The sequence below is a fragment of the Myotis lucifugus genome, unplaced genomic scaffold (assembly GCF_000147115.1).
Source record: "Myotis lucifugus unplaced genomic scaffold, Myoluc2.0 scaffold_440, whole genome shotgun sequence".
Lineage (NCBI taxonomy): Eukaryota > Metazoa > Chordata > Mammalia > Chiroptera > Vespertilionidae > Myotis > Myotis lucifugus.
The window spans coordinates 701,894-712,459 of NW_005871488.1; the positions used below are offsets into that span (position 1 = coordinate 701,894).

Here is a 10,566-nt window from a genome sequence, read left to right on the forward strand (position 1 = left end):
AGGTACAGGCAGTCACTGCAGGTCATTACAGTCAGTCACTGCAGGTCATTACAGGCACTGCAGGTCATTACAGGCACTGCAGGTCATTACAGGCAGTCACTGCAGGTCATTACAGGCACTGCAGGTCATTGCAGTCAGTCACTGCAGGTCATTACAGTCACTGCAGGTCATTACAGTCACTGCAGGTCATTGCAGTCAGTCACTGCAGGTCATTACAGTCACTGCAGGTCATTACAGGCACTGCAGGTCATTACAGTCAGTCACTGCAGGTCATTACAGGCACTGCAGGTCATTACAGTCACTGCAGGTCATTACAGTCAGTCACTGCAGGTCATTACAGGCAGTTACTGCAGGTCATTACAGGCAGTCACTGCAGGTCATTACAGGCACTGCAGGTCATTACAGTCAGTCACTGCAGGTCATTACAGTCAGTCACTGCAGGTCATTACAGTTTGGCACTGCAGGTCATTACAGGCACTGCAGGTCATTACAGGCAGTCACTGCAGGTCATTACAGCCACTGCAGGTCATTACAGGCAGTCACTGCAGGTCATTACAGTCAGTCACTGCAGGTCATTACAGTCACTGCAGGTCATTACAGGCAGCGGGCGCTCGGGGCCCTACCCCGTCTCTTCCTGGAAACCGCTGGCTGAGTGACCACGTCAGTGAAGGTGGGTGGGGAAACCGCTGGCTGAGTGACGTCAGTGAAGGTGGGTGGCGCTGTCCCACTGGGATAAAGGAACCCCAGTTGGAGGAAGAAAAGATCACACTTCTTGGGCACACATTTTTATTTATTTATTTGTTTTTGATATTTCCTTTGAGAGAGAGAGAGAGAGAGGGGAAGGGAGAGGGATAGAGAGACAGAAACATCAGTGATGAGAGAGAACCATGGATCGGCTGCCTTCTGCACGCCTCCCACTGGGGATGGAGCCCGAAACCCCAGCAGGTGCCCTGACCGGGAATCAGACCCTGACCTCCTGGTTCCTGGGTCGATTCTCAGCCTCCAGCCTCCGAGCCACCCCGGCCCGGACACACATTTTTAGGCCACACATTTTTCTCTATATTTGATGACTGGGTTTCCAAACACTTGACTTGGCAGATGCTGCCGTTACCTAGGCAACTAACCGAGAGCCGACGCCCTGCGAGGTGCCCCGGGCGGGTCCTCCCTGCGTTCTGCTGCTACTCTGCACTGTTACACGTGCTTCTCTGCGAGGGCCGCCCTCCAGCAACGCCTGGCAGGGGGGCCGTTCAGCCGAGAGGGAGCGGGGCCCAGGCTGCAGTGGGCGCTCCCACTTCCCTGGTCGCAGCTGATGAGAGCCGGTTTCTGAGGGGCCCGAGGCTCTGGATGGGGATATGTCACCGTGGGGGGCGTTTCAGCCTCAAGGTCATCTCACTTGCCTCTTCTGGGGAAGGGACCTGTTTGGAGCACAGACACCTGCTCTGGGTCCTCCTTATTGGGCCTCGCCGGCTCTTTGGTTTTGCGATCCAATGGGCTTTCTGGAAAACGGCCAGACCTCTCTCTCCCTGAGTTTCCCACTCATTCTAGCTCGGAAATACGAGTAAGCAAGTAGACTCTCCCCGAGATGGTGACTGTGGGACTACTGTTGTGTGTCCTTACTGTGGTCGGTAGGGTTTTAGCTGACCTGTGCGTTTTAGGGATTATTTGTAACTTGGCTAAGACGAACCAACAACAAGTTCCTGTAACCATGGGAAACACTCTGATTTGAAACCTCTATTCCCTAGAATTCGTTAACAAAAAATGACAGTATCGGGTGTTGTTCTAAACCACTCCAGTAAGAGAACTCATTGTCTTCTGTGTCTTTGGAGACAGTGTGACATTCACACATACTTTATTGGATTGATAATTGATTGGAAACAAAACAATCAGACACGTCTCTTACCCGGACAATGCCCTCCGTTCCCATGCGACTCCATCCGGGTCCCCGTAGGGCAGACTGTGAGGGCCTGAGCGGGGGCTCCACATCGCAGCTTGGAGCACGAGGCCAAAAATCTTTCCATTCCCGATCCTTCGGCCCACTCTTTGCACGTTTCGAATCTGTGTTGAGAAATCGGCACGTGCATTTGATGGGGAGGTACTTTTTCTCTCTAAAACGTTGGAATAAACTCACCACTGGGTCATACAGAGGACGACATCTGAGAATGGGAAAATGCGATTGTTGTCATCGGTTTTCAACAACACACTTCTCTCAGGCCAGGGACGTTTTCCAGATGCGTCTTCTATCAAGTGTTTGGGGGAAAACCAATAAAGTAAGAACCTGAGAAACACTTCTTTGTTATCCTGAGATCCTGGAGGCAGCAGGTGGCCTCGAACCCCTGCACTGCCGTCTGTTAACTGGAGCATCGGTTAACGGGGCAGCTGCTCACGTCCATCAATCCCATGCTGTCCATTTACAAACTGGGGAGAAGGTGGTGTCATGAGGACTAGAGAAGGTAACAAGTTTTAAGTCACCTGTGCAGCTATTGCAGCCGTGGGCAAACTACGGCCCGAGGGCCGGATCCGGCCCGTTTGAAATGAATAAAACTAAAAAAAAAAAAAAAGACCGTACCCTTTTCTGTAATGATTTTTACTTTGAATTTATATTAGTTCACACAAACACTCCATCCATGCTTTTGTTCCGGCCCTCCGGTCCAGTTTAAGAACCCATTGTGGCCCTCGAGTCAAAAAGTTTGCCCACCCCTGAGCTATTGGAACATAAGTGTTCTCTTCCCTTTTCCCGAAAGTCCTCCCTCAATGACTTCCTGTTTTTAAAAACATACCGGAGTCATTTTTTTTATTGATTTAAGAGAAGAAGGGAGAGGGGGAGAGAGAGAGAAACAGGAATGATGAGAGAGACTCATTGATCGGCTGCCTCCTGCACACCCCCTACTGGGGATCGAACCCGCAACCCAGGCGTGTACCCTGACTGGGAGTCGAACCCAGGACCTCTTGGTCCATGGGACGACGCTCAATCCATTGAGCCACCACAGCCCGGCTACCTGAGACATTTCGATGCCACAATGCCAGTGTCTGCGCACCTCAGCACGAAGCTAAGAACGAATTCTCCACATTAGCTCGGGAGTTAGATGGATCTGAAACTGTCGGACGACCTCTGTGTCTGATTTTCCTTTGTCAACCACCGTAGCCATCTCTGCCCTTAGCGGTGTGCAAGGCAGTCACTCGTTTCATAGCAGAGTATTTACATGGCAACCTAAAAACCTTATGAAAACGTAGCTGGCTTTTTAATTATTTCAGAAAGAAACTGCAACACAAACATGGCCATTTTAACTAAGAAAACTGTTCAGGCTAGACCCGTCGTGACCAGCTGACGACAGATTCTTTCGTATGAAACTGTAAAACGTTTCTGGTTATACTTCACTCTCCTTTCATCTCATCTCGATGAGGAACTGGGTATTTTTAAAGCATCCCTGTGTCCCTCTAGAAAACGCGGGAACGGCTGTCTTTGGTTTATGCTGTCAGATTTGGAGTTAAGAATTCTCCCTCTAGAGGTCTCCTCGGCGCTGGAGTCAGGTGCATATTTGTGAATGAGGCCTGCGGGAGCGCAGAGATACAGTGTAGCACTCGAAGCAGCATGCACATCTTGCCCTAACTCAGCACCTGAGGTCTGCGCAGGCGCAGACAATTGCATGCCCGGAAGGACACGTGGCATCGCTGCATGCCTTGCATTTCTCCAGCCAAAGAGCTGCTAGTATAGACGTTGCATGTTTAAAAATTGAACCCAGACTCTAGCATGTTTCAATTTTTAAAACGCCACCGACTGATCGAGTCTGCATGTCCAAAATCAGGGCCTAGAACGATGCGCCCCTCTGTGTGGCCATACCCAGGTTACCCGGACACTTCACAACCCACGGTATATTTCCTTACAAAATTTAAAACTAAGTAATGCCTGGGTGCAGTTGTGAACACAGCAACGATTTCTAAATGTGCCTGTTAAGAAAGGGATTTAACCGTCTTGAAGATCCACGGTTTGGTCGAGCTGGGCTCGCTGAATGCAGCAGCTAATCAGACCAGCGAGGTGGCCACTGCTGTCCTGCCCTTTCGTATTAATGACGGTACAATGGGAGCGTCTTCCCTGAGAAGCGGTTCTGCGCGGAGGCGGTAAATAGAACCGTCGTCTTGAACGGCTGTCCCAGCAGACGCGCCACCTCTGTAACAGACGCCTGGCTAACTCACCGCGGGGTTTCGAATGTCTCCTCCCCACGGGGTTTCCAGAACGTTTTCTGCCCGCTCGAATTTATTCAGAAAGTAAACTAGCATTTGCTTTGCAGTGAAATGTAAATGTGCTGATAGAACTGCAGGTCCCAGGAGAGGCATGACACTCCGAGAACTGACACTGTGTGGGATTACTGACCTCCCTGTTAGAGGTCCGGGTCCGAAAGGCGCGTGTCAGACAGACCAGCCAGACTTCCCGCCAGGCTGTGCAAGTACAGCCCCGCGCCCTGGGAAGCCGCCCCTCTGCTGGCCGCAGTCGCCTCTCCCGCGTTAGGGAAGCAGATGTTACCATGGGGCACACGGGGCTGCGAGCTGCCCGTCACGCCCGAGGCGGTCACCGGCCTGGGAGGCTAGACCCCCAAGTCACGGCATGGGATCCTTCTGCCGTGACGGCGGGGTCTTGGTTGGTCAGTGAGGAGCCCTCTTCTCAGCGCTCACGGCCTCTGCCCCGGTACCTCATCGGGCCCCGCTAAAACACCACGGCGAGTGTTTACATGAAAACAGACCGGAGGTGGTCAGTAACCAATCATTTGCTGATACCAGCTTCCCAGGACTCTGTAACAGTTGCATTTGCATGTGGTTAGCACACCATGTGGAACACCTGGAACCAAGTCCCTTACGTGCATTGCCCCCTATGACTGCCCCCCTGGGAGCAGGGGGCGGTGACCAGAACATCTCCTCTGGGAAGCGCGTCAGGAACATGAACACCAGACGCCCCTGGGGTGAGCTCAGGGATGCGACCTCTGACAACCTTGAGTCTGTGAGCAAAGGCAGCTGGTTTCCTAGGCCAGGCCGCACCCGTATAGAGGCGTGTGCAGGTCCCCTAACTTGCGTCACCTGGAGTTACAGGGCGCTCATGGTGTCCACCGGGCCGAGAAGAAAGCTGTTTGAACAGTTAACATCGTCTGAGACGCACACGTGACTGTTGCGCTCGATTCGTGAAGTGGGTTTCGGTTCTGCTTTGTGTTGGGAGCAGGTGGCGGCAGAGCTGGGGTTCAGGAAGGGCCCCCCTTCCTCTGGAGTATGTCCCCCAGCAGTTAAACGGGTTCTTTTGGCATCAATCCTCAAATGGTCTTTTTCTTCTTTTCTTTTCTTTTTTTTCACTTTAGAGGGAATGGGAATGCCCTTTCCTGGGTTTGGTCAGTTTCACTCTATAGTTACCACCTGGTGTTCTGTTTTGTTTCTCTTGCAGAGTGAAAGAATTGAAAAAGGCCAAGGAACTTGAAGACATACAGCAGCATCCCTTAGCAATGTGACATTGCTTCTCAGACTGTTTTCATTTCTGTTTTTAGCAGAGACATGCAACAACACACAAGCGCGCGCGCACACACACACACACGCACACACACACACACACAATCCCTCTGCAGTTTTGGAGAGATCAGCTGCAGGATTTTAACAGGAATGTTTTGTTCATTGCATTTGCACTTTCATGGACAACTTTTAATTTGATCAGCGAGACATCATGGAACTCAATCTTCTGTTGGGTCGCGGGGAAACCAGACGCCGCGAGGAAGGGAAAGAGGCTCCCCCTGGGGAAGCGGCCGCTTTCCCGCTCACATAGGGCTGTACTCAAACATCGCGTGGAACTGTACAAATATTTATACCAAAAATATAGGGAAGAAGCGGTGGGGACGCGCCGGCAACACGAGAACGCTGCTCCCGCACCTGCCAGTGGCTTCCAAGAGGCTGAATCTTCGGGATTCGTTGTCAGTGGAGGGCTTAGATCACCCCAATCTTTACTGCGTCCGTGCGTTCTCATTTCCTTCACTGTTTCGTTTGTTCTTGTTTTAACCTCGACAGCACACTTAATGCAACTTTTTAAAAATCTGCAGGTTTTTAATGTCTTGTGGAAATTTGCAGAGGGGCGGGCGTGGCAAACGGGTAATGCATGGGAAACGAGGAGAAACCGCTTCCGGAGTGAAGATTTATTTTCTTGTCCCCGCCCCCACCCCCCACCCCCCCCAGGAACCTGCGAGGACTCATCGTGTCCCTTTTCTCATGTTCAGCACTTTAATTTTTTTGCCTTACTTTCATGTGCAATGGGGGTTACTTAGAGAATCGGTAGAGCATGTAGCTTTCTCCAGTAACCCTGGGAAGTGTAGTCATTCTGAGGAATCATAAACCTTGCCTGGACATTTGCCACCTAAAAGATCAGCGTGGTGCTGCGTTCTGGCCAGTAAATTCCATATTTTTGGCTATATCTCATCCAAACAGAGCAGTTTCTGTGTATATATAGAAGGTAGAGATGGAAAGTGAGAAATATTTGAAAGGGATTATATTAATTGCTAAATATTTTATTCACAAAGGTCAATAACATGGCAAGATAAAATTATTTGTATAGTTTTGTCTGAATGAGCAAGAAAAATGTGGATGTATTGTTTGTATATATTGTATATATTAAAACAAAGAGATATGTGCATGAAATCAAGAAAAAAGAAATGAACACAAGCAAAGCATTAGTGGCTATGGTCTGTAAAATGAAACAAAAAAAACTTTATTTCACTATAAGAGTACTTTATTTTAAATGTTCTTTAGAAGAACATTTTGCTAAAGCATGACTAAACTGCAAAAAAAAAATAAAAAAAGAGCTACTGTATTTAGACTTAGGAGAAAAGGCAGAGTAACATTACTTAAAAAAAGGATATGTTTACATTTAATTTTGGCTACCAGGAGTTTATTTTATTTTATTTAAAAAAAAATTTTTGCCAATGGTGCCAAGTAATGTGAATGCTAATATTGCTTAAGAAAATTAAGTTCCTTTTGCTAAACAGATAATCATAAGATGAATCCGTAAACAGCTTAATACCATCCACTCGCTCCAACAAAGAATACTTAGGACGACCAAACCCTGACAAAAGAAATAGTGCGAAAGGTAGAAAAATGTCTCACGTTTTCACATCTCCTGCTAGAAATCAGAACATGTCATTTAAAAAACTGCACACAAAAGAAATAACTAAAACTTGAAGAGATGCAGACTGGTCTTGTAGGGATGTCACGGCATATGACTATTTTCACAGAACGAGGAGCCAAAGAAATCTGATGCTTTTAAACATTCAACTACTAACGTCCAATCGAGGAGAATCCAGTTCGCATCTGCTGATGCCAGTTTAAAAATTCCCAGGTTACGTTTCAGGACCAGTTGGTGTAAAGCTGAAATAATAGTGTGTGTGTGTGTTGTTTTTTTCTTGGTTCTGGCTGCCAACTGTAAGTTAAAACTCAAGGCTCGTTGTGAAGCCTAAAAATATTCACAAATAAGCTTTTAAACTGGTGTCTTTTCAGAAGGAAGGTAGACACAACAGGATCGAGGTACACACTGGGGTCAGTGCTCTTGGTGCCTTTTCTATAATTGTACTTGTTTTTTAATTCCTTTCACTGCCAACCTCAAATTACTGTACAGTATACATCTTACTGCTTGTGATCAGCTTCGACCACAGTGACAGCCCCACAACTAGTAGCCATCTGTACATTTGTAAACTGAGCTGACTCAATTTTGTTATTTTAAATGTGTGGGTTATGTTACAGCTGTTGCAGTCCCCCCCACACCCCACACCCCACCCACGATCCCTTTTATTTTACAGTTTAACCTACAGGAGGACACAGTCATTTACACACACACACACAATTGCATTCCTAAGTGGGAATAGAACGTAAAAGCCAGCTCTCTCAGAATATCCTGTCTTAATGCCGAATTTAGATGTTTATTCCATTTATTCTGGTACAAATAACTGATCTTTTGACAAGAGTAATGACCTCAGTGGGTTTGCTTTAACCCTCACACTTATTTTGTTCATGTTCCACATGCTACATTATTCGCTGAGTGAGTTAGACAATTCGGGAAGAGAAAGACTGATGTAGAATTAGGAGGGTTCTCGCGGAGGGGACAGGAAGTAGCAGTACAACTGTGAATCTAGGGGAGGTACCCGTACGCTCCCACCGACACGAAGCACTTCTGACCGCTTTTCCTCGGTTATGAATCTTAATTTTGAATATAAGATGATAGGTAAGCGCAGCTTTCTTGGATAATCTGAATTCCCAAGTGCCAGGAGTAGGACTTCATTATAAAAGTTAATAGCTAATCTTATTCTGTCTCCTGAAGATTTCATTGCTCTTCTTGTTACCCATTTGAAATCAGCTGTACTGTGTGAACGAAATAAAGACACTAACTCGAACCCCTTTCCGGCTGCACGGTCGCTTATGGCAGTTCCACACAGTAGTTGGCGCCCAATGGGGGGTCCCTGAGACTTGCATGTAAAACTAGTCTAGATGTCTTCTTTTTTGTAAGTTTTATTTTTGTAATTGTGCATGTAAAGCATCATTGAATCAATGGATCTGTTGAAGAACTCAGCTGCTGGAAACCATGCAAAATGTTTTGAATTGCCCTTAAAAATATGGAAAATGTTTTCTGAATGCTTTATATTCTTTCTGCTGTAAATTAAAAATGAAGAAAATTTCCCCATATTATGTGTGTGTGTGTGTGTGTGTGTGTGTTGCTTTAACTTCACCTGATACTGCAATCCAAGTTGGATGGGCATGTTTCAAACCATGTGAAATAATTTCAAGTACTTTCTTAGATCCAGATGTGACGTTTTGACATTGAATGTCACATGGTTTCAAATATGTCCACGATGGGAAAAATTTCATAGTAGATCCACTGTTTCTAGAACACTTTCAACTATCTTCTCAGGCACCACTCAATGTATCATTTGCCCCAGTGCAATTATTTGAATGGTAAAGACACCAGTCTACATTTACCTTTTTAGGCCCGACCTATCAACCAGGAGGTCATGGTTGATTCCCGGTCAGGGCACATGCCCTGGGTTGCTGGCTCCATCTCCAGTGTGGGGCGTGCAGGAGGCAGCTGACCAATGATTCCCATCATTGATGTTTTCATCTCTCCCTCTCCCTTCCTCTCTGAAATCAATAAAAATATAAAGATCCCTAAATAAATTCACCTTTTCCGTTACAATCCTCTGAAGTGTGTTAAAAGGCATGTCCAGCTGACTCCTCCCTGGTGGCCCCTCCCCATCTCATCCGTCTCAACGCCACTGCCAGACAGATTGCACGCTCTGCCTGGGGCCTCGATGGTTTCTGCAGCCACTGCATTTAAACGACATGCTCCTTGTCTGTCCAGCCTTCATTCCATCTTACCTTCACCTGTGCCCCAACCTGCTCCCTCTGGTTGGTCCGTGCCATTTCCACTGTTTTCTTTGTTCGTGGCCTTTGTTCATCCTTTGGTGGGAAAGTCTCAAATCCCACCTCCTCTGTGACGCGCTCTTGTCTATTCTAATATATACTAACATTTCACTTTTCAAATTGTTCCATTTACAGTTGGAAAAGACAGGTTAGTGTTTGTTTTCCGGGTCTCATCTAACTTGCCACATGACCTATTAGTGTTTTGTCTGTTTTTAAGGCAGGAGTTGCCTATGTTGGTAGATACTTTGTTACAACGTGAAAACACTGCCAAGTAACCCTCTGTGTTCAGCTATGTGCCTCCGCCTCCATAGGATCAAAAGTTGGAGACCTACTCTGTGCTAGGGACCCCGGAATATGCAGGGTAGAAACTGCAGGCCCTTATGTGCAATGACAAATACTTATTCGCGTCACGAATACGAAGACAGCAAACCCAAACCAATGTCTGATAAATGCCCCAAATGGACTGCATATCTCATTTTAACAGGTTTCTTGGGAAAATGTGGGGTCTACGGGGCTGCTAGGTTAATGTGGGGAGTTGAGCAGGAACACACAGATGTCTCCAACGTAGTCACCGCCCGAGAAGCGACCCACCTGGTTTTCCTGTGGGCAATGCACCACGTCCCCCAGGGTCCGCATGCACTGGCTGGCAGATACCGGCCCCCAGCGCCCTCGTGTGGCTCTGCCCCCAGCGCTCCGCCCCCGACACGCCCACCGCGGCCTGTGCGCCTCGTCCTCCCACCCGGCCCCGCCCCCTCGGACACGCCCACCGCGGCCTGCGCGCACCGCCCTCTCATCCGGCCCCGCCCCCTCCGACACACCCACCGCGGCGCTGCGCGCACCGCCCTACCACCCGGCCCCGCCCCCTCCGGGGGCGAGGGGAGGTGTTGTTAGGGTGGGGAGTGTGGGACGGGCAAGAAAGAACGGTCAGAAGAAGAGTGGCAGAGAGACGGGTTGATGAGAAGGTAGCACAGGCCAAGAAGGCTGATGCGAACGCATGAGAGGAGGATGCGCACGAAACGTCACTCTGCTGTCGACTGACGTAGTGAATCTAGATCATGTGAGTAAGGCTGCATAATCAGCGACGCCGGACGGAAAGAGGGTGAAGATATTACATAGGGGTAAGCATAGCTCGAAGAGGAT

General features: G+C 48.2%; 1 protein-coding gene across 1 annotated transcript in view; it reads left to right on the forward strand.

Annotated features, from left to right (window-relative positions):
- CAMTA1 (calmodulin binding transcription activator 1) overlaps positions 1-8,683 on the forward strand; it is a 668,603-nt gene extending 659,920 nt beyond the window's left edge. Inside the window, exon 26 of the mRNA XM_023744253.1 lies at positions 5,423-8,683. Coding sequence (XP_023600021.1) covers positions 5,423-5,486 — 64 coding nt within the window. The 3' untranslated portion in view covers positions 5,487-8,683. The remainder of the gene's footprint in view (positions 1-5,422) is intronic.
- Positions 8,684-10,566: the final 1,883 nt, after the last annotated feature.